General features: G+C 46.2%; 1 protein-coding gene across 1 annotated transcript; it reads left to right on the top strand.

The window, feature by feature from the left end:
- Positions 1–834: 834 nt before the first annotated feature.
- On the top strand, positions 835–1,923 carry neurod6a (neuronal differentiation 6a; the record flags this gene model as incomplete). The annotated part of the gene is made up of 2 exons (XM_080020080.1): positions 835–1,505; positions 1,587–1,923. 2 exons carry the CDS (start codon positions 835–837, stop codon positions 1,921–1,923), a joined length of 1,008 nt encoding a protein of 335 aa, XP_079876206.1.
- Positions 1,924–25,493: the final 23,570 nt, after the last annotated feature.

Here is a 25,493-nt window from a genome sequence, read left to right as displayed (position 1 = left end):
GATAGGTAGACAGATAGACAGAGAGATAGACAGACAGACAGACAGACAGATAGATAGATAGACAGACAGACAGATAGTTTGAGAGGGGGAGAGAGAGACTGACAGAAGGGGGTAAAAAAACAAAAATCCCCCGAGACCGGGCCACGTGACCAACCTGCCCAGTGACGTCACCGGCGGCAGATGGCACGGGTGCTGGGTACCAGCTCCGGTTGGCATAGCAGCGTCATTCCTCAGATAGGAGGCTGAGGGGAAGGAGGCAGGAGGGCGGCGGAGTGGGAGGGGGGGAGAAATAAAATCAACTCAAATAGAATAAGAGAAACTTGGGCCAGGAGGGAGAGGTGGCGCAGGGCCGAACACCGCCCCCCGTGAGTGCAGAGCCCCGAACGGTGCCCCCGTCACTGGGAAGCTTCCTCAGAAGATGCGCTTTGGAATTTAAGCGGAGAAGCCAGGTGAGTAATAATAATAATAATAATAATAATAATAATAATAATAATAATAATAATAATAATAATAACAGACATGCTATAGTGACTGTAATATGTAAATTGTTTTAATGATGTCTGATGATGATAATGAGTGGCAATTAAATGTTGGCCAGGCCTTAATTAGCCTATAAAGGCCAAAGAGGGACTATTAAAAGCTGATTTACTGAGAAATATCCACGGCAATTTCACGTCCCCCGAATGCAGGTGGGGATGATCTAATTTGTTGACTGTTGCATATCATTGTGTTTTTTGGGGGTTTTTTTTCTGAAGGTCTTGTTTTCTGGAGGACAAACATAATTGTTTTTCTCTTCTTTTTTTTTTTTGTGGACACGCCAAGGAAGCCGCGGACATGCTGACTTTACCCTTCGACGCGAAGTCATCCAACATGCCGGAGAGCCCGTTCAGGAGCGGCTTCCCCCTGGACTGCAAGCTCAGCATGACGCCGGACCCTCGGGGCTCCCAGACGGAGCTCCTCAAGGCCATGGAGGACGAGCTGGAGTCCGACAGGGAGGATTACGGGGCGGAGGAGGCGGGGGAGGAGGAGGAAGGCGGGGAGGGAACCGAGGGCCACGACGAGAACGGCGCGCCCCGACGGCGGGGCCCCCGGAAGAGGAAGCTGACCAAAGCTCGGCTGGACCGGGTCAGACTGCGCCGCATGGAGGCCAACACGCGGGAGCGGAACCGCATGCACGGCCTGAACAAGGCGCTGGACAGCTTGCGGAAGGTGGTGCCGTGTTACTCCAAAACCCAGAAACTGTCCAAAATAGAGACCTTGCGCCTGGCGAAGAACTACATCTGGGCCCTCTCCGAGGTCCTCAGCGCGGGGAAGCGGCCGGACCTCCTGAGCTTCGTCCAGACGCTATGCAAGGGACTCTCGCAGCCCACCACCAACCTGGTGGCCGGCTGCTTGCAGCTCAACGCCCGCAATTTCATCACGGACCACGGCGGCGAGGCCTCGTTCAGCGGAAGGTCTCCGTTCGATCCCATGTACCCGTCGTACCACCTCCACCACCACCACCAGTACCACCACCACCACCACCAGCAGCACCCCCACAGCGCGGAGATGGAGACGGTCAGCTCCTCCGGGCGCTGCGGCGTCAGCACCGCGGACAGCGGCAAGCACCTCCGCCAGCACGGCGCCTACCGCGCGGCCTACAAGTCCTACTACGGGAGCGCGTCCCCCGGGGGCCCGGGTCCCGCGGCGTGCGGCGACGGCGGCGGCGCGCTCAGCCCGCCGCGCCGCTTCCACGGCGTCTTCTCCCTCAAGCACGAGGAGCCCACGGGCCCCGGGAGGAGCTGCCACTACGGCGCCCGCCACGGCCACCCCCCGGGCCCGGGCGGCGCCTCCGCCGCGGACGTCCACGTCCCGTACGACGTTCACCTCCGGGGCCAGTTTTACCCGGCGCAGGACGAGCTGAACACGCCCTTTCACACCTAAAATATATATATATATGTCTGCTTTTTTTGTTATGACTTCTGACTTATCCGAGCAAACACATACAGGAGCCCGAACGCCCGCAGCACCTTGGATTCATTATTTAGGATTTCTGTGCATTTCTTTTGTGCGGGGCCATCTGATGAGCGGTCATTAATGAATCTTAATTTAGTGTTAATTGTCTGGAGACCGAAACACGCTTTTCCCCCCTTGTCGTTGAATGCATTTAGCGGGGAAACGTGACTTGTAAATTGGGGCAGTGGCTCAGGAGGTGGAGCGGGTCGTCTAGTACTCGGAAGGCTGCCGGTTCGATCCCCGGCTCCTCCTGGTAGCGGGCTGAGGTGTCCCGGAGCAGGACACCTCAGCCCGCTAACCGCTCCCCAGGGGCCGCGACGTGGCGGCCCCACTGCTCCGAGGTACGTCAGTGACGGGGATGGTGAAATGCATTTCGTTGCTTCAGTGCTTGTGCGCTCTGCAATGACAGTTTGTTGAATCTGACTTACAAATCGTTATTTTCAATTGTCACTTGACTATAAAATTAGAGCAGCAGCAGTTTGATATTCATAGAACTTACCAGACAGCAATAATGATAATAATGAGAATGAAAATGAAAAGGTTAAGGGAACTATGCAATATTTTCGTATAAATTTGAACAAATTCCAGGTTAAAGGGTTTCTTTGTTAAGGTGAAGGTGAAAACGGCTACAAGAGAGGGTTTGCGTTTTTGATTTTTGTTTCTATCTATTTGATTTTCAGCGCGTCGTTTGAAAAGGAACAAACTATTGACAAAAAGTCGGTCAGTTTCTTGTGCGGTGTGTAAATTAAGAAGTGGACTATCAAATTATATCATGTACAGGTGACATCGATAAAGACTGGATGTTTTGTAAATGAGGGACAATTTAAGTGTTCCTATTGCCATTCTATTGATGTAATTTCGATAAGGCCTTTTATTTAGTGAACATATTGATCGAATATTGACGCTTGGAAGGGAAACTGCATCCCATTTTTTCTGACCTAAATGTTTCAAACTTATAAACTGGAAATTGAAAAGCAGACACATAGAACTAAATAATTATTATCGAATTTATATATTCTGATCAAGCATTGTTTTTTCGCCTTTTAATTATAAATGAGAATGACATAGGCCCAGAAAGCTACTTTGCTGTTGGCATTTGTATTTATATTTCCTCATCTTGCTCCCGAATCTGTTTATCATTCTTCTTTTCCGTTTTTCCAAAACTTGCCTTAATTTAAAAACGTACACCTGACACACGATAATTATGCAATGCCATGTGTGATTTTAGATGTGGCTTTTTTTTTAAATTCACGACCAAACAAATGTATGGAGTGGTCTGATCGTTTGAACTGCTTTTGCAAATCTGCCCGAACGTTGTTTTATATGATGAATAAAGCGAAAAGATTAACAAAAAATAAAATGGATGTCATGCAGTTATTTTGTCAAGCTTTGTCATAAGTCACGCTTTTCTACATATAGTTATTCGAAATTCGTCATAAACGATAAGCAGGTTAAGTTCATACTTCACACACTTTGAATTCAAACAACGCGCAAAACATATTAATAATAATAGATGGTATAATAATAATAATATATGGTATAATAAAATAATAACAATAATAGTAATAATAAAAATAATAATAATAATAATTATTATTATAATAATAATAATTATTATTATTATGAAACCCTGGACCCCTAATAACAATAAAAATAAATATAGCTGCAGGCAGCAATACACGGGGTCCAGTTTAGTCGCGTTGGTCACGAGTTACAGTTTTCCGAGTTCCTGTTAAACGCAGCATCATTTTTAATCGAGCCGAATTACAATTTTCCGAGTTCCCTTGGAACGTAGCATCAGTTCAAAAGTTTTTCCGAGTTCCCTTGGAACGTAGCATCAGTTCAAAAGTTTTTCCGAGTTCCCTTGGAACGTAGCATCAGTTCAAACAATTTTCCTAGTTCCGTGTCATCTCCCACGGTTTCAAATCCTACACGAAGCCACCAATACATACATACACCCCAGATCCACAACCTGCACATACTGCATAACAAATTGGATGATGATGTCACAAAGCGCCACAAACTCTACTCCAACGTTCTGCTACTCCGGGGTGAATCTGAAAAACCTTTTTTCACTAATTCCTGCTTCAAATATAGATCGGTGTGGATCGAACTTGGACCACAAGGTATCTGAAATGCCTCGAATCCAAAGACACCTCATTCATGTCCGTGGGTTCGGCGGTTGCTGTGCGCCAGACACTTTTAGCTGGAAGAATGCCAAGGAGGAAAAATAATAATACAAATACGAAAACAAAAACACGGGCTGGAACCCTGTTGTTCCAGACAGACGGATTGTTACAGACAGACAGACAGATACAAAGACAGAGACAGCCACAAATATACAGACAGACAGACAGACAGACTCGCCAAGGCGCCATGTGGCACCGTAGCGCCAAGTTTTGGCCTGGAACTGGCACCGAGCCAGGAAACGACAGACTGCCACGGTGCAGAGCTCACTCTACATCAGCCGCCAGCCCCGGCATTCCAATCCAGCTCTGCAAATGCACACTGAACCTCCTCATGAGGTGTGAGGTGAGGGTAATCAAATATTTCTGTTATTATTACATAATATAATATGTGATAACATGTTATATAATGAGTGACATGAGCGTGAAAACGGCACTGTTGATCTCAAGAAGTTTGACGATAAAGTGGGTCGTCAAAGAGAACAAATCACACAATACAAGTCCACTGAGGAGTTGAGCATCATGATTTCCTTTCACAGTAAGATAGAAACAGACAGACAGGCATAGATAGACGGATAGATAGAGATAGATAGGTAGCCAGACGGACAGACGGACAGTTATTTGCCTGAAATTTTCCACGTTTTAAAATGCAATGACGATAACCATAAATAACCGGATGATTCACGGTTGACGATAATGATTCAGTGGAAATTATTAACGCCCATAAGAATGCGTGAGTAAAGATGGTGACTTAATGATTAAAACGAAGAACATAAGAGAAACTGTAATCATCGTAAAAATGTATTGTGTTCTGACAACAGAGGAAGTGTGTAAGAAAGCTATCTATGCCCACGTTCCACCCTCGATGTGGGTGGAACGTGGGCCCATGGGCATATCTGAGCCCTGAGTCTGAGATGAGGCATTTCAGAGTCACGGGGGTCATGAAGCTGGGAAGTACCTGACTCACTGGGGACTGTAACGCTAGAAGGGAGAAATACCTGGAGAGGCTGAGCGGCGTGAGTCACCGGACGGGGAGGTCCAACGGAGGAGACGCGATAAAAACGGGAGCTGCCGCCGTGCCTCGGGGGCAATTGTACCCTGAAGAGGACCCGACGGCTTCAAGTATTTGCAAGATCAAGTTTTCACTTTATGCGAGTTTTTGTAAGATCAGGTCAAGCCAAAGTCCTCTTCGGAAAATTCGACGTAGAGACCCCCAGCCTACGAGCGGATGGTTCCAGAATAGTTTTGGTTTTGCCACTGGGGCGACTGGGCCGTACCGTCTCCTGCTGTTACCAGCCGTGTTCTGTGTTGATTGCTTTGCGCCGCCGTAAGACTTAAATAGTAGTATAAATAGTATACCTGCATTTAAAGGAACGGTTTTATAGTAATCTTTAAGAATAGAACGCAGTTGCTCAAGTAGTTAAAAAACCCTCCTCGTTTGACGGTAAAAGGATAGGAAACTGTGCCTAATAGGATCTGCACGGTTAGTCAAGCCTCCCACATTAAGACACCTCCTTGGGGCAAAACTATTGTTGCCTCTAAATGAATTTCCAGCAGCCACTGCAACTTGCACTCGATTAGAGGAGAGCTGTCATTAACTGAAGTGGCTTTTAAGCTGCATTCTATTGCAGGTCACTTCTAGAGCGTGGATAAAGCCGCGACAGGGCCAACCCCAGGGAGTAGACGCTTTGCAGCTCGCCAGCCAGCCTGGCTTACTTTTTAGAATGCTGTTTAGTGGTAGCCCTTGCAGGCTAAAAATCTGACCGGAGCCCTGTACGGTGCTTTGCCGGGAGACAATAGATAGATAGATGGATGGATGGATAGATAGATGGATAGATAGATAGATAGATGGATAGATAGATGGATGGATGGATTGATAGATGTCAAATTTCACCATGAATTAAACTTAATGCGTTCATCCATCTTTAATGGTAAGGAAATGGCACCTTCCAGCTTTCAGAAATGTGTGAAAAGCCCATATCTGTGGAAAAGGCCGTAACTAATGCGCAGATATGACACCAAATGGTTTGCCTGATCCGGCAGCAGCGGCAGCGGCACGGGGGACGGGCAGGCTAATATGTCACTTGTGTTCACAGGTTTGCCTTCAGAGCAGCGAAATATAATCAGCGCGGCTCACATGGAACCCTGCAAAACCCGTCTGTGTTGCGAGACGCCTTTAACCGATGCGTGGATCAATTCCAGTGTCACAATTTAGTCACTAATAAACTTATCAGCGTGATGGGGTTGTTTTTGCGAGTCGTGCGGTGGGAATAGCGTCGCATCCAGAGCAACACGCTCGCTGTTCTGTTGGCGCCAGTGAAGCAACATCAGCCATGTCGGACCAACCCTTATAAACGGCACCAAAGGCTTGGCTGAGGAAGCTAGAATTAAGGTCCCAAATGTGACCTGAAATCAATTTAAGAATTTGCTGGTTTCTTTTTTTTTTTTTGCAGTACTTTACGATAGAAATGATTGTAAAAATTTAAAATAAAACATAAAACCTATATGAATTTCACAAATCATATGCAAAAATTAGGGTCAAAGCTGTAAGTCCAATGAAAACGAATGCTAAAAACACATACTCGCCAACTTCGTCATAAAAGTAGAATATTCTTATTTTGCGATGCATAGTTTGAGAGCTAATATCTAATTTAAGTCAAATCAATGTCTGGAAAACATTTTTTATTATTCCACTTTGAAAATGGAAAAAAGCTGTAGCCCCTGGCCTAGAATGAGTTATTCTTTTATTTAAGAATTCTTTTACTATTTATTTAAAGTTGTAATTCATGAAATCGTTTGTGTTGGAAGTCCAGGAATTCCTTTCAAAACTGCAAAACCACTGACATACAATTAATGTCTTTTTCTTATATGTGCTAGCTAAATAGAAATTGCATATTTGCGAATTTTAAACAAAATAATGATACCACTTTAACGTCCAATATGAAAACATACCAATTGCGTGCAGAATTTCCTATAATTATCAAGATACAGATTTCTCCAACAGCCCTGGTGGGAGCTGTTGATGGCTGTACTAACAAGCTCCACCATGGCATAACAGGGTTGTCAGACAAAAAGACACCTGAGCACCTCAGGACGGGGTCTTAATAAATGAATAGCCTGTTAATGAGGAAGCCTTAGCCTAATTAACACTGAGGAGTGTCCTCGTCTAATGCTGATTTATCTGTGCTGGGCTTGTGGGCTCCAGCCTGAATTTCACACTGCAGCCTTTGGCTACCTTGGATGCCATGTACTGGAACAATAACTCCTCACCACTAGGCTAAAACACCTTCACACACACAGAGCCGGCCGTAGCCTTTTTTGACCCTGGGTAATATCCAGAGAAGGAGCCCCCTCTCTATGCATTGAACCACTGGCAACCACTGAAGCTCGCATAAAACCGAATGCTTATCCGCATCTGATCAGTTGTTGATGTTTGTCATATTCAATATTCAATTCAATATTATTGGCAGTGATCTCCTGCGGCCACGATGCACCCATGGGTATGAAAATTTCCCTGAAAGATCAACTTTGGGACTTATTACCTGCGGATCCAGAGTGGCCCCCGGAGATTTGACGCATCAACGCTTTCAACAACAACAAAAACAACAACAGTGGAGCCGCTGTTCCAAGGGTGGGCCCACGGAGGATGCACCGCGGTCAACGTGACGGCATTCCGGTCAGAATGAGGACGCAACCTTACCGTCAACCTCTGCCAAGCATCATTCTTGCTAATGTCCAGTCCCTGGAGAACAAGATGGATGACTTCCGAGCGAGGATTACGTTCCAACGGGGTACGAGAAACTGTTGCGTCCTCTGCCTGACGGAGACAGGGCTGAACCCGCTGGTGCCGGATGAAGCCATTCGTCCAGCCGAGTCCTTCTCCGTGTTCCGCGCCGACAGGTCGGAGGAGTCGGGGAAATCCAAGGGTGGAGGCGTCTGCCTCGTGACAAACAGTCTAACCCCAACAACACCAAGACCTGACCATCTCATGCCGTCCGTTCTTCCTCCCCCGGGGATTCAGCACGGTGATCATCACAGCCGTTGATATTCCACCGAAGGCGGACCTCGACACAGCACTATCGGACCTGTATGATGTGTTGTGCAGACTTCAGAACAAACATGGGGAGATAGAACTTTAGACCACTGTTACACACCGTACAAGAATGGGGTGCAAGACCGTCTCGCTCCCTGCTGTCTCGTTGATCTAAATCTATCCGCGGCGCTCTGAATGCTTGCATGGCAGCTTACAACGACGATCTTATATCCGGAAAATAGGAAAAGGCGAGGCAACAACTTTACCACCTCAGGCAGCTGAGGAAATTCCGGGTCTCGGTGAGGATCCTCAAGTCCTTCTACTCTGGAGCGGTGGAGAGCATCCTGACAGGCAACATCACTGCCCGGTTTGGGAACTGTACTGCTTAGGACAGGCGGGCCCTGCAGAGGGTGGTGCCTTCAGCCCAGCGTACCACTGGAACTACCCTCCCCCCCTTGCAGGAGTTATACACCAGGAGGTGTAGTAGCAGAGCTTGTAGGACCATGAAGGATCCTCATCACCCCAACAACGGACTGTTTCAGCTGCTGCGGTCAGGCAAGCGCCTCCACAGCCACACAGCGAGGACGGAGAGACTGAGAGAGTTTTTTCCCGCAAGCCATTAGAACTGTCAATGCTGACCTCACCAGGGGTCCTCACTGGGTCACACACATAGGCTCCACTACCTTACTGTACTGTATGTAGCATACTGTACTGCATACTGTATAACTGTTCTTGGTTACTGCATACTGCGCTGTATTGCTGTTCGGTTTGGTGTTACTGTATTGCTGCATCGTACTGTTGTATACTGTACTGTATATCTTTTTTCCATACACACTTTATTCACATGCACTTAATTACATATATGTGTGTATACAAACAGCCTATCCCATATACATAACTCTATTCTCTTTACTTCTATTTTGTACCCCTACTCTGTATTCCCTTTTTGAGTCTTATTTTATTTTTATTTTATTTTATTTATATTGTTCTATTCACTAGCTGCATTACGTTTTAGGAATCAGTTAATTTCAGTTAGTTGCTAGGTAGGACTTAGGTTAGCTATTATGTTCGGTTGAGTAACTATTGTGCATAATCTCCGGGTTTGTTGCAAAGACATTTCACTGCATATATGTATGAACGTATGTATATGAATGTGACGAATGAACCTCTTGAATCTTAAATCCTGAACCTTGAATATTCGGTGTGAATCAGGCTTTAGACCCAACCCCATTGGTGGATCAATGCCCTGTGGTTATGCAGACTGACACATGTTTAACATTTTTTTGCCGTGATTTCCATCACAACACACACACACACACACACACACACACACACACACACACACACACACACACACACACACACACACACACACACACACACACACACAGGTGTTCACTTTCTCTTTCCTTTCCTTACCCCCCACCCCCCTCTCCTTACTTTCTCTATCCTTTCTCTCTCCCTCTGTCACCAATCACATTTTTTGGGGGGAATAAAATAAATTAAGTCCCGGGTCGCAGATGGCGCGGGATGCAAACACACCCCCCCTCCCCACACTCACCCATTAAATTCCTAATGATCTGCTTTTGGATGAGGCCTGCGTTCGGGGGTTCCTGACGGAGGGATTTGGGGGTTTTCATTAGAAGGTTTGAGGAGCAAAGCCCCCCTCAGAAAAGCGGGGGCCCTCGGAGAGGTGGGTGCAGGTGATGGTCCAACAACCCATCCCGGCCCCCGCGAGTCATGCCGTTCTAACCGCCAGTTGCTCATTTGCATATTAGATTGGTGTTGCTTTGGCACGCGCCTCACGCCAGAAGAACTCAAGCCCATCTCAGTGCTTTGGCACGTTCCCGGTGCAGGCGAAGACTCTGATGTGTGCAGTCAAGGGCGGTGCATAATGAGGAGTGAGGGGCGGTCGTGTGACGTGTGTGTATGCATGTGGTGAAGAACCTGCCACTGCATACGTACGATGAGCTGGGGTACAAGGTCAAATATAGGTCAAATGTCATATAAGGCGTGTTTATTCCCATTTAGCCCCATGTAAATTGACAAATCTGTGTATTTGAAAAGTGTTATTCTTGCAATATACTTACTTGGTTTTGAGGAGAGATGACTATGAGACAAAATGTCTTCATTCATTTATTATTATTGTCTATTGTTTTTATGTAAGCTGTTACATGTATCTATGTATCTATGTATCTATCTGTCTGTCTATCTGTCTATCTGTCTGTCTGTCTGTCTGTCTGTCCCCATTAAAATGTACTGTTACTATCAATAAGAACGTGACAAATCCAGTGACAATGAATGGTGGATTTTGACAGTGGCTGGTGCAGTACTCAGGTGAGGCGTAGCGTGTTAAAGGAGACCCTTTATACTCTGATGACCCCAAAACATGAATTCGAATTTTCTTTTGCTGAAAACGCCACTCCGATCATGCTTTCCAACCTTTCTAAAATGCTTCTTAACCCCTCATGTTCCTGACGCTCTGTTTCAGTGTGCGTCACCTCCCTCCTAAGGCCCCTAGTCCTGTGAGCCAATGGGGTTTGAGCATGAGTAGTAGTGTTCCGTTGTATGAAGTACGTAAACATTCGCTTATTTCACCTTAGCAGTCCACCTAAATCTGTTTATGAACATATCTGAGGCGAGAAATAAGCAATCCAGTTGCTGAATCTTCACTCGTATTAGATCTTCAAGGCCTAATTTAAAACGGCGCAGCCTACCTACTTTTAAACACATACACTGCCCTCGTCTGCCGTTTTGTCACAGACAGTTGGCATTAATTCCTATTTCTTTTAAAAGATTTGTGCTGGTCTCTGCAGCCACCGAGAGCAGTTCCCATGCTCAGCGGGTCCGGTGGCTCTCCAGAAGTGTTACTCAGACCGGGGGGGTGGTTCTAATTCTATTGACTCTCAACGTGACGTAGGCCTGGTTCACAAATCTGAATGGCACTTTGAAACACATGTTTTCTGAAATACGCTGATCACAAAAAAACTGACAGGGTGGCCCGATGTCTGTCTGCTTGCGTGTCCCTATACAGGCCTTTAAAGCAACGAGGAGTTCCACCATCTCCGGCTGCAGTGTACGCCTCGAAGGCCTCCGCACTTTCACACCTCCAGCTCCAACTCCGAGAGCCACTCCAGAAAGATTCCACTCATCCATCCCGGCAGCCCATTAGCAAGAGGAGAGAAATGGATATTAAAAATGTAACAACTCTCCCCATTCGGACAAATTGCACCAAGTTTGTCTGCTTCTGACTCGGGCTAATCATGGACACATTAGGAGCCTATTTGGAAGGAGACGTCACACAATGAGGCCATTCATATTACTGCCTAATGCTAAGCCCCAAAAATGCAAATGACCCCCGTCCCCACCCTCTCCAAAGTCTCTCGGAATACCATTAGTTATTTTGCCCGCCAATTGAGCACCAAAAAAAAAGCATTTAACATAAAAGTCACACATCCATTCTCTCTCTGATTCCCCTCCTCTAGAACAACGCTTGTATTGAATGGCATCGGCATTTTATTTCTTTCTTTCTTTCTTGTGTGTGTTTTATGAGGAGGGGACTTGTGTGCGGTAACGCACACAAGTCCCTTCCTCATAAAACACACACACACGCACGCACGCACACACACACACACACACACACACACGCACACACACACACACACAAACATGTATGATAGGCTAAACAAAGAAAGGTTATTGGTTAATACATGCAAATGATTGCGGGAGTCTCTGCCCACAGGTAAGGGTTTAGGGAGGGAGACGGAGTCCTTTTTTGTCGTGCTGCGCCAACATGGCGAGAGTTTTTGTTATAGAGTCCAACGAAACGGCTCGCCGTCCACAAATAAAAAAAATAATTAATAATGCTGATCATGATGATGGTTTTGGGCGCAGGAGTACGGCTAACGAGCCCGTGCGCCGATCCCCTCTGCAAGACAGACAAACATTAAGAAATCGATCTCCCCGGACCAATCAGCGCCCGTGCCGCGCTGATTGTTCCGACTTGAGGCAGCTTGGCGGCCGCGGGAAAAGGAACTGTGCTGTCGTCCCCAGCCGGTGCTGGACCGCGCCCCTTGGTCCACCATGGTGATATTTCTGGATTGGGGATTATCATTGTGGGGATGGGGGCTTTACCTACTGCTGGTTAGGTATACAGGTATGCAGCCACTCTGATCCCAATCACCTAGATCCAGATCAGGTGTGGCTGCTCAAACCACACCATCCCCACACCACAGCCACCAAGTTTCAAAAGTTCCCGAACGCTCGTCCTCTGGGAACACCCTTGGCCGAGAGTAATATTTTTTCAGTGAAGAGAAGGGAAGTAAGCTGTCTCAGCAAACAGTCATTTCTGCCTTGTTCACTTCCTATTACTTGTAGAGGTGCCTGCGCTGGACCGGCTTCCCAGCTCAAGCCTGTGAATCTTGGCACTGCTATTCCAACTTGACGATCTGATGAGATTCTCACACGTCGCTCTTAATGCCAGAAAAAGCTTATTGACTTGCCGATGAAATTTTCAACCAATGCATCTTGACGTAAAGGAGACGGCATCGGCGTGTGTGTGTGTGTGTGTGTGTGTGTGTGTGTGTGTGTGTGTGTGTGTGTACGTATATTCCTCTTCCAAAAGGAATACAGCGATGGGCCAGTGCATGTGTGAGCATGCAGACATGAGAATCAGAGAGAGAGAGAGAGAGAGAATGAGAGAATGTCTGTGGCCATTTTGAAGTTTACACTGCCCAGAGACACAAAGACCAAATGCTCTCTTGGCACTCTCTCAAAATCTGCGATCTGCAGCTCCACCGCAGGGCGGGAAGCCTTTGGAAAACCGCCATTGTGGGAGAAACGAGCAATTATAAAGAGGAAACATCACATTATGCCGAGGAGCGTGTTAAGTTTGTTTTCGGTTTGTTCAAAGGGACGTACAATATATTATTATTTGACAATCATTGGCAGTATCATCGATTTGGGCTCAGGCGTGAATCCATTTTGGGACTGCACATGCACAAATCTAATATTGGGCAATTTCATCTCTTTCATCTCTAAGAATAGCGGAGAAAAGAAGAGAAAGTGCAAAGGTGTTGAATTGGTAACGCAATTAATTCAAATATATAATAATATTACCCAGAATCGTGACTGTGGTGCCGCCCCTTGTGGCCGCCTGCGCGAGCGCCTCGTGTCGATTATGCACATTTTGGTATTTTTAGAGCTTACAGAGCTTATTGTGCGTAATCACCGGGTGTCATGACATTTCACTGCATATATGTATGACTGTATGTATATGTATGTGACAAATATTCCCTTGAACTTGAACTTGAACCTTGAAGAGCAAACTGCAAACGCAAAAGTGAGAACTACAAAAAAAACAAAAAAACAGAACCCTGGCTGTGTGGTGGCATGCCATTGTTCAGATGGCCCATTCTTCCAAAACCCCAATAGTCCCCAATAACCCTAACCCTAACCCTATGTCTCATTGGACATGGACGACACCCTATCCCTAACCATCTCTAACCTCATAACTAAACTTAACCATCTCTAAGCTTATATCTAAACTTAACCATCTCTAACCTCATAACTACACTTAATCGTCTCTAAACGTAACCATCTCTAAGCTTATATCTAAACGTAACCATCTCTACCTTATACCTAAACTTAACCATCTCTAACCTTATACCTAAACTTAACCATCTCTAAGCTTATATCAAAACTTAACCATATCTAAGCTTGTATCTAAATTTAACCATCTCTAACCTCATACCTAAACTTAACCATCTCTAACCTCATACCTAAACTAAACCATCCCCAACCCAACATTTTTCAGACTATTGGTTTCAGAATAAGGGGCCATCGGAGCAATGGGCAGTCCCCGGCTGTGTGCAGAAGCATCTTTGCCTGCGCATAAACTGATCAGCCACAACATAAAAACCACTGACAGGTGAAGTGAATGACATTGCTCATCTCGTTCCAGTGGCACCTGTCAAGAGGTTGGATTTATCAGGCAGCAAGTGAACAGTCAGTTCTTGAAGGTGATGTGTTGGAAGCATAAAAAATGGGCAAGCGTAAGGATCTGGGCCACTTTGATGAAAGCCAAATTGTGAGGGCTAGAGGACTGGGTCAGATCATCTCCAAAACAGCAGGTCTTGTGGGGTGTTCCCGTTATGCAGTGGTTAGTACCTAGCAAAAGTGGTCCAAGGAAGGACAACCAGTGAACCGGTGACAGGGTCATGGGCTCCTAAGGCTCATTGATGCACGTGGGGAGCGAAGTCTTGCCGGTCTGGTCTGATCCCACAGAAGAGCTGCTGTAGCACAAATTGCTGAAAAAGGTAATGCTGCTATGATAGAAAGGTGTCAGAACACACAGTGCATCACAGCTTGCTGTGTGTGGGGCTGTGAAGCAACCACAACCAACAGCACCTACAATGGGCACGTGAGCGCCAGTACTGGACCATGGAGCGATGGAAGATGGAATCACCTTTTTTATACAAATATCATGGGGATGGCCGGGTGCGTGTGCGTCATTAGCCTGGGGAATGAGATGGCTCCAGGATGCACTACAGGAAGAAGGAGAGCCAGCGGAGGCAGCGTGATGCGCTGGGCAATGTTCTGCTGGAAAACCTTGGGTCCTGGCATTCATGTGGATATTACTTTGAGACGTACCACCTACCTAAACTTTGGTGCACACCAACTACAACCCTTCAAGGAAATGGTATTTCCTGATGGCAGTAGCCTCTTTCAGCAGCACAATGCACCCTGCCACACTGTAAAAATTGTTCCGGAATGGTTTGAGGGACATGAAAAAGAATTCAAGGTGTTGACTTGGCCTCTTAATTCCCTGGATCTCAATCTAATCGAGCATATGTGGGATGTGCTGGAACAACAAGCCCGATTCATGGGAATTGGGCTTGTTCATGGGAAGACGCTCCTCCGGTTCGGAGGCCTGCTTGGGGCGGTGCTGCAGTGGCTCGGAGCCAGGCTGGGAGCGTGGGGGTCCTCCTCTCTGTGCTCACAGAGTGGAGCGATCCCACACACCCCAAAATATTTCATGGCCCTCAACACAGGAAAAATGTGAATAACTTCAGATTCTTCTTTGGACTCTAAATTGGAAATTTAATGACAAGGTTCGTTAACCGGGCGAAAAAAAGAGCGTGTCGACCCAGGTATTATGTTTCCATCACTGCCGATCGGAGCTGATAAAGAAAGACTGTGACTATTGCAGGGTCATTTGTCCCGGGAGTGAATGGCGGGTGTAGCCTTTTCTACTAAAGAGAAAAGCCAGATGTTAGCGGGTGTTACTGGGTTTTTTGGTGCAGTGGAAAAAGGGTTTCAGATGGAGGGCGGTTCTAATTCTAATGAAGCCCCACATAGGAAGGGGCTGCAAATCTGAACAGGTTGTCTCACCACATGTTTTCTGAAAAAGACAGCTCACAAAAAAAGGACTGACAGCTTGTGTGTTTGTAGGCCCATCAGAGACCCAAATGTGTGTGCGCAAGCATTGAAAAAGTGAGTTTTTCAAAATAGGTTCCCTTTAAGTCAAAAAATGTGCAGATTAATCAAGCATTGTGCTTTAAAAATGAAAATCGAATTATTAAAATTACGTTGCAGGGGTCAGATTTAATAATATATTAAAAACGTTAATTTCCAATTATTATAATTTTGAAATTAGTCACCCAAACCAACACAAAAATACAACACAAAAAAAATAAAATAAAAAGAAGATAAACAAGATAAAAGATGGATGCGAAAAGCATCATAAACAAGAGGACAGGTGTTGGGAAATGCAAATGAAACCGCTCACAGATGGTGCACGGCTCCATCACTCATTCTCCAGATAACACAGGGATGGAAGTAATCAAATTCCTCCACAGCTCAGGGAACTGGAGTTTTACAACTTTAATTTAATTTTAATTTATTCTTTTTTACCATTAATTCCGTCATCAAATGGGTGTGGCGGGGCAGAAGAGAGAGCCTTTAAGACAGACAAGATCTACCTGTCAAATGTACCTCTTTACTTAGCTGGAAATCAGGTTAACGATTTCTATTTACACTTTTTGAGCACAATGTTTCCCAGACCCATCTGCATTTTAGTCCAAATCCTTATTTGTATGTCTATACATACAGACACAGATACTGTAGACACTGTCTGAATTACCTCCACTTATCCGCAGAGACATTTTAGGCCGGAGAACTGTTAATTAGGTCTAGCATCCCCCGATGTCTCCTACCAAAGAAGAGTTCAAAGGTAGAAAACCCCATGGAGGCCTGGGGAACCTTATGTACCGCAAACAACAGGGGGTCCAATCACTTGACCCAATTACGGCAATCGTCGTGAACAACCTTTCAAATCATGTTTTTCAGAATTATATTCAAGCGCTCCACCAGACCGTCGGTCTGGGGATGGTTAACAATTGGAAGGACGCGCAGGAACTCGTAAAGTTCCTGAAGTGTACGTGACATAAAGGTAGTGCCCTGGCCGGTCAGGATTTCCTTCGGAATCCCGACTCGGGAGATGACCTGAAACAGCGCCTGCACCGCACTTTTGGCCGTAATACTGCCCAGGGGCACTGCTTCGGGGTACCGGGTTGCATAATCCACGAGAACTAACACAAAACGATATCCGCCGGCACTGCAGTCTAACGGCCCGATGAGGTCCATCCCGAGTCTTTCGAATGGGACCTCGATTAGGGGGAGGGGCCTCAACGGCGCCCTTGTCGTAGCCGGAGGGTTGACTAACTGGCACCCAGGACACGCAGCACACCATTTACGCACATCTGACCAAATGTCTGGCCAGCAGTAGTGGGCCATTATCCGCTGTCGTGTATTATGGTTACCGAGGTGACTGGACATCGGGTTAAGGTGAGCGTCCTGGAAGAGCATTTCCCGGCGGCTCTTTGGCACCAACAACTGGGCTATCTCCTCTTCTTTCTGAGTGTTACAGCTCACATGGTATAACCTGTCCCTAATCACCGAAAAATACGGGTGAATGAGCACGGCGTCTGGGCGCATCAATACGCCATCGACTTTAACTACGCCCTCAAAGGCTCCGCTTTTCCCCTGTTACAGCCGGACCATCGCATACGTGTCAACATTCCCATGCACACAACAAACCTCCACCTGTGACGCCTCCACCAAAGCCCCTGGTCAAACCAGGCGTTGCTGGACCATCGTCTGCGAACAGGCCGAGTCCAGCAAAGCCTGATGTCTACACCCTTGTAGCCTTACCAGTACTTGGTAGGCCCCTTCCCTTATATATATATATATATATATATATATATATATATATATATATATATATAGCCCCATATACACCGATCAGCACCAACATCAAAACCACCACTAATAACTCCTAATATTGTGTAGCATCCCCTAATGCCGCCAAAACAGCTCTGACCCATTGAGTCATGGACTCCCCAAGATGTGTGTCCTGTGGTATCTGGCCTCAAGACCATAGCAGCAGATCCTTTAAGTCCTGTAAGTTGCGAGGTGGGGCCGCCATGGATCGGGCTTGTTGTTCCTGCACATCCTACAGATGCTCCATCAGATTGGACCCTAACCGCGGCCATCCACATGATGTAGAAGAAAACATGATTCATCAGACCAGGCCTGCTTCTTCCATTGCTCCATGCTACAGTTCTGATACTTACGTGCCCATTGTAGGTGCTTTCCGAGGTGGACAGGGGTCAGCGTGGACAATCTGACCGCTCTGTGGCTACGCAGCTCCATACGCAGCAAGCTGCAATGAACTGTGTGATCTGACACCTTTCTATCATAGCAGCATTATCTTCTTCAGAAATTTGTGCTACAGTAGCTCTTCTGTAGGATCAGACCAGGGCGGCTAGATTTCGCTCCCCACGTGCATCACTGAGCGCATGGGTCCCAATGACCCTGTTTACAGTTCACCGGTTGTCCTTCCTTGGACCACTTTTCGTAGGCAATAGCCACTGCATACTGGGAACACCCCATAAGACCTGCCGTTTTGGAGGTTTTTTTTTATTGTGGGTCATTTTTTCACTGCAGCGTGTACATTTTTCAATTTGGGTTGGAATTGGGTTGTAAGAATTCCAGAACAAACAAAAGATATTTCAGGAATGCCTGCATATGCGCCTATATATTGATTATACTCATTCCAGCTAAGAGTGTCATCCAGGTCCAACACAAATTCTTATAGGCTCCTATAAAACATCATGTAGAGATCCGAAAGATTCCCTGCGTTTGGTGGATTTACACTATAAGTCCCAGAATCCCAATTCTTAAATGACCACATTCTTTTATCTTACTATCACCACCTTCTGATCGATTGATGTGTCTTTGTTTCTTTTCCTTGGTCACTTGCAGGGGCGGACTTAGTCATTTGGGAGCATTAGGCAAACACAGGTATGTTCAATATGCTATTTTCACTTCATATTTTACCAAAAGGTATTGCGGCAGGTCAATGTTACTGACTTGTAGGCTATTTTATAAACATAAGGTGCATAGGAAAACAGCCAATGAAGAGCTTACCTCTGCCTGAACATTTCCAAAAATAATAATGCCAACAGTTTGTAAATCATCTTATCGTGTTTTCCTTTGTGAATTTTAATATTAACAAGGGCTGTCAAACGATGGAAATAATGAATCCCGATTAATCGCATGATATTTTTGCGATTAATCACACTTTTTGATGTTCTAAAATTGTTTCTATTTAATTCATTTCTATTTCTATTGCTTTTGAGTTATAGCCATACTATGATTTGATTATTGAAAAAAATAGAAATACTAAAGAATTTTTCTCAAAATGTATTCACCATAAACAAGCTGCTATCTTTCTCCTTTTCTCTTCCACTGAGGCAATTGCTAAGACAAGCAAGCCTGTTTACATCAAACGCTTTTTTGAAACATGGAAAACCACAACAAGAGATGAATTCATAAAATAAATCAATTCCAATTTTGCTGCGGACCCCTGCGATTCCCAGCGTGGCTCTGGACCTCAGATTGGGAACGGAAATGACCTCACACGGAAAGACAACAACTTGGCGCGTAGATTCTGTGCCGCACGGCTGTCATGGAGAACTTTGAGGAGTCTGGATAACGTCGGTTTGCCGCGAGGAGAAAATACACGGAGTGTAAAAGCTCCAAACTTTGGCACCTCACGATTCCGCGTTCCCCTTGAACACATGACACCACCCCCTTGAACACATGAGCACACACCACACATACAGTGTTAGAGGGCGGGGCACGCAGGGAGATTTCCCATTGTCTCCGGTATCCTCCGGCATCGGCCCGTGCCAGCCTGACAGTCGGTGCCGTCGCACCTTACTGCCTTCTGAGATTGCCCTGCAGAGATAAGCGCGTGTGTGTATGTGTGTGCGAGTGCGGAAATGCATTTCGCAACAGTCAGCCTCCACCCTCTGTTCCACACAGTCTGCACGTTCCAGAGATCCTCCTCCAGGCAGGGGCGGCCGCCAGCGCCTATGCACAGGAGACCACTCTGGCACGCCGGGGGGAGGCTGGCCGGGCTGGCCGGGCCAGTTCCAGGGCCTCGCCCAGGCTGGGAGCCGCACACAAAAGTGGATAGATGGTGTCACTGGAGCTGTTATCGTTAACCGCCCACCTTAAAAATAGACATTTCTGAATTTTTAAGTTCCTCATTTAGGATTGAGGGACGCTACGGACTTGCGTGACAATTTCTCATTCCCGTTATCCTTTTTTTCCTCATTCCCTGCATTTCCCCTATTTCTTCGCGGACAAAAAGGGGAGCGGTGTTGGGAGATGTAAATGAGATAGTTATTATAGCGGCGTTCCATCAAGCCGGCGCCGGAGCGACTTCAACGCCTTGATGAATATGCATGCAAATTTGTTAATTAAGTTAATTATTCGTCCGAAAATTCATTTGTCTTGCCGAGGAACTCTCTCTCCCTGCGATGGCTTTCAGCGCGTTTCGGTCATCAGTCACTCATCAGGCTATAAAAAAGAAACCGTTCCGGTCCACTTTAGATAAATAATTGTTTGGCAAAACATTCAAAAGAGACCAGACATGTGCAAAATAGACCTGTATACCGTGCATTCATGTAGCCTGCCTATCTGGAAGGCAGATGAGGATAAAGTGTGAAGGAGGGAGGGTGTAAGAAAGCGAACAAGGTGTTTCTGGAGCGGTGTCGTCGCCTCCTTTCCTTGTCAGGGGTCTCTGTGTCTCCGTGGACACACCTGAGTGTGGGTGTGTTTGAGTGCTGCGGCGCGGGGTCGGGGCCTTTGGTCGCCTTGAAGACAGGTTGCACAGCAATGGCCAAATCGCCTTCAATTAATTACTTCCACCAGAAATATGATCAAATCTTTTTCGGCACCTGACATCTGGGCGTGAGAATCGCGTTTACGACTGTCGGAGAAAAGTCCGCTGTGTGGTCGGAGAGATAAATCCTTGCTATCAGAAACAAACTGAGACCTTGAGGTAAATGATGGAAGTCAGACTGGGAGCCAGTCGAATCTGCAAGCTCATGTTTCATTTGCTCCCCAGAATACGTCTGACCACCCGCCCATTCAACAGATTTCCACCTGACTTTGCCAGGGTCGCTGTCTTTGTCGAGAGCCGTTGAGTTGACGTGCCAAGATGGCTGACGCTGACGTCGAACAACCTGTTGAATCTGCTATCATGACTATTGAACAAACTAGATGGCAAATTTTCTCTAAGTAGCTTTTGTTGATAAGAAAGATGTGTTTGTCGTACCAATTCACTCGCTCGGCGCTACGGCACACCTTTCGCTGCTCTGATTGGTTGTAGGTCCATCGAATTGTGTCCAGATGCAGGATGAGAATATGATGAATCAGTCCAAGGGTTAAGGTTTAGGAAAGCCCACATCCGCATGTTTAGGAGACAACCCACGGACCACCTCCCCAGTGACCCCCCTGACTGCTGATCCTCATCAATTAAACATCGCCATCTGCCGGAGCCGGGAGAAACGACACAGAGGTAAATCCAAGCAGACAGGAGCTGGCTTGTCACCAAGCCAAAGGCAGACTAAGCAGAACAGGATCTGTAGTACCAGGAGGTTTATTAAAACCGTATGGGGCCCCCGTGGATTCTTTTGCTTGTTCTGTCACAGAGAAGTTAACATTTTTATGATAGAGGGGGGTAGGCGGGAGGGTTATCTTTAAATCAATCTTGAATCAGGTTTTAACATGGAGTGTGTCGTTTATCAGTGTGGTTTTGCATTGGCAGGTACCGGGAGGCAATAATTTGTGAGACACCGGATTCCACTAATTTACACTACAGTGGCGATATAATAGTTGGTCCAATGAACATAAAAGATAATCACTGGTGGAAAACGTGTTGAATGAGTTTTACATGCAAACATATTTTTTTCAAAACTGATTTTCAGAAAAAATTAAATGTCTATCTTTTCTCTATTTTTGGTCGGACAGCTCACATTCAGCCTAATATCACCACATTCTCTAACCATGACCCCTTAAGCATTATCTAAAACGGGAAATATTGAGGTTGTTGCAATGATTGAAGATTGAAGATTCAAGAGGTTTAAGAAGAGAGTACAGGCAGGGTGGAGTGGGTGGAGAAGAGTGTCTGGAGTGATCCGTGGCAGAAGGGTTCCAGCAAGAGTAAAGGGGAAGGTCTCCAGGACGGTAGTGAGACCAGCCATGTTGTACGGTTTAGAGGGAGTTGCACTGACAAAAAGGCAGGTGGCTGAACTGGAGATGGCAGAGTTGAGGAGGTTGAGATTTTCATTAGGCGTGACAAGGATGGACAGGATTAAGAACGAGTACATTAGAGGGACAGCTCAGGTTGGACAGTTTGGTGAAAAAGTGAGAGAGGCCAGATTAAGATGGTTTGGACACATGTGTAATGGCAATGGCACACAAATACACCATGTTGTATGCCTAGCACGTTGACAGCACAGGCTAATATTTTTTTTTTTATATAATGTAGCATGAAATTTCCTAATATGCTATTTTCAAATAGAAAGGATCATGGATCATTTTCTCGTGCAGCTCTTTTTACGGGGAGGATCAATGGTTAATAGTTGAAGTCATAATGATGGGGAAGAAACATTTTAATAAGACCTGCCTTGAAAAACAACAAACCTGCCCTTTCAGGTTCCTCTACAGTGTGCTGCATCCAATCATCGGCCGCATCTGCACCCATCTCTATTGGCTGAATCATCAAACTCTTTATTAATGCCCTGGTCTCCTCCGGGGAGCCCAGTGTGTTGATGGGGTTTCAGGCTCCCAGGCTGGGACACCCAGGAAGATATATATGCGGCGCTCGTGTTTGTGAAGTTATCCAAGAAGCCTCGTATCATGCCGTAGAGTATTCGCAAAGGAATTTGATAAGAGCTTTTGATAAACACCATCAAAGATTAATTGCGAGAGCTGCCAGATGGTGCCGCTGGGTTAAAAGTTTGGCTGAAGACAAGTCCCAGCGTACGCAGCGTAGGTTTCCCTGTAGATGTGCAATAACAAATGCATAATAAGGTTGTAAAGCAGTTTTAAAGGCGATGCAGGAAGAGATGAGGAGAGAGGGCGAAGGAGTTTTCTTCTTCTTTTGGCTGGTTCTGTCCTCCTTCCTTAAAATATATGTTTGCCATTTTTCAATCCAGGTCGTATTAAAATGTTGTTCCCATCCAGGGCAAATGTTCAAACCTTACAAAAATATGTTCAATCTACAGGAATCTCACGATACAGTACATGGACAGTCTTTGTATTAAAATGGTTGCAGACCGTGTATTTTATCAGGTTTTTTGGGGTAATTGGTTTTTGCACTTCTGCAAATGAGCTCCTTTGGCTACATCCACACTAACGCAGGAGACCAGAAACAGGAAGTTGCAACGCTTTCTACTGGCCACCTACTGTGGCCAACGTCGGGCTTTGGAGGTGCTACGGCAATTGCAAAAATTCCATCTGAAAAAAAGTGTGTGATGACTATTATTCAAAGTTCACTATGACGTGAGTTTCCCCGTTTGTTGAAATGGGAGTTTCAACATGTTTTAAGGCTAGGGTTAGAAAATAGCAAATCTGTCCTTTAAGTCATATAAAAATGAAATCAAATAATTCAAGGACTTCACTGTGTGCATTGTGTACTGTGTATTTTGAAAAGTGTGGCGTGAGAGATTCATGTTGCCATTGGTGTTTGCTACAAAGATCATGACAACAAACACCCTCCAATCTCCACATTGATCTGAAGGTATTTCAACCTAAACAGCAGACATCTTGAACTGAGACACTGGAGGTACTTGGGAGCAGCCTACAAAAAAAAATGTCTGATGGCAAGTTAAGAAATATTATATAAAGGAAACCCATGGTAACAGATAACCAATCTAATCTTTGGGGTTTGATGTGAATAGGTCAATACTCAAGTCGATTCCACAAAAAAACCTGTACAAAAACGCTTTTGTAAAGCATCGTCACGCGTCTTGACATATCTATTCATAAACTGTATTTGTATTATTCGTCGTTTGAATTCGCAACACATTTTCCTATAACCTTGAAAATGTTCAAACGGTCAATTTAATCTTGCAATAACATTGTTTACCAAGCCATTAAAACAGCATTTGAAAGGAGAAGCTTGACCACCCGGTGTGTCTGGGTATCCATCATTAACTCTGCTCCCCCCCCTCCTGTTCCACAGAATGGATTAACTGACTGGCACCGGGGGGCGGCTGGCTGCCAGCCTGGCGGGGGTTGGGGGTCCCTCTCTAACAAATAAACAAAATATATCTAATATCTGAAGCAAGTTGTGATTTCATTATCCAAATTGTTTAAAAACCATAATAAATGTATATCTATATATACAGTATATAACAGCGATATTACATCTATTAAACACCTAATGGGCCCGTTTAGATGTTTCCCCACTGCTGAGATCCGGTTCGGATATATGTTCGATACGGATATCTTTTATCGCTGATGATTTGGTGGGCATGGTGAATGAGGTGTGAGTGGATTACGAGACACTGAGGACACATTCCAAGACACAGACCGGGTATCCTCCCTAGCCCCCCGTGATTATCAGTTTGGTGGGATCCAGGAATTTGGTCAGTTGTTTTTTTCCGGATGATCATGCAATGGATAAAAATACTGAACTAACCCTATGCCTGCTTGTAACCCCGTATCTGCTTTACTAACAGGAACACCCGCTCCATCTGTAGCTCCACAGTCTGTAGCTCCATTGTCCATATTGTATCTGGAAATATGGACAATTACAAAGCGGCGTCGTACACTCTGCGGAGGGCGGTGAAGGACGCTAAACGGACGTACAGGGAGAATGTGGAATATGGACAATTACAGAGCGGCGTCGTACAATCTGCGGAGGGCGGTGAAGGACGCTAAACGGACGTACAGGGAGACTGTGGAGCTACAGATGGAGCGGGGGGACACAAGACGCTTGTGGGAGGGGCTGGGAACGATAACAAACTACAAGAGCAGCTCTTCTCCAGCCACGAGTGTGGACGTCTCCCTGGCCAACCAACTGAACTCCTTTTATGCGCGGTTTGAGTCTGGCAGCAGCACCGCTAGCTCGCCGGCTAATTGGAGTTACACCGCTGGGGATGAGCGCGCACTCTCAGTGTCCGTGCACGAGGTCAGGAGGGCTTTGATGCGGGTGAACACCAGGAAAGCTGCGGGCCCAGACGGCATATCTGGACGAGTACTGAAGACCTGTGCTAACCAGCTAGCTCCGGTGTTCACTTCAATATTCAACATCTCCCTGGCTGAATCAGTGGTCCCGTCCTGCTTCAAGAGGTCCACCGTCGTTCCTGTCCTGAAGATCGCCTCTCCAACCTGCCTGAATGACTACCGTCCGGTGGCCCTCAACTCGGTGGTCATGAAGTGTTTCGAGAGGTTGATTAAAGATTATATCTGCGCCTCCCTCCCCCGCAACCTTGGACCCGTTGCAGTTTGTGTACCGGCAGAACAGATCCACGGATGACGTGGTCTCCCAGGTACTGCAAACCACGCTCACGCACCTGGATGGCCAGAAGGGGGCCTATGTGAGAATGCTGTTCATTGATTACACTTCGGCTTTCAACACCATAGTTCCCACCAGACTGACTGTCAAGCTGAAGGAGCTCAGACTGAATGCTCCGCTGTGCGCCTGGATCCTGGACTTCCTCACAGCTCGCCCCCAGGTGTTTAGGGTGGGGAAGCACATGTCCAGCTCCCTCACCCTGAACACAGGATCCCCCCAGGGCTGCATCCTCAGCCCCCTACTGTACTCCCTGTACACACGACTGCGTGGCCAGGTCCAGCTCCAACACCATCATCAAGTTTGCTGATGACACCGTTGTCGTGGGCCTGATCACCGA

Source organism: Zeus faber (assembly GCF_960531495.2).
Source record: "Zeus faber genome assembly, chromosome: 19".
NCBI lineage: Eukaryota > Metazoa > Chordata > Actinopteri > Zeiformes > Zeidae > Zeus > Zeus faber.
Note: the sequence above shows the minus strand (reverse complement) of the source record. Positions and strands in the feature narration are given on the sequence as shown.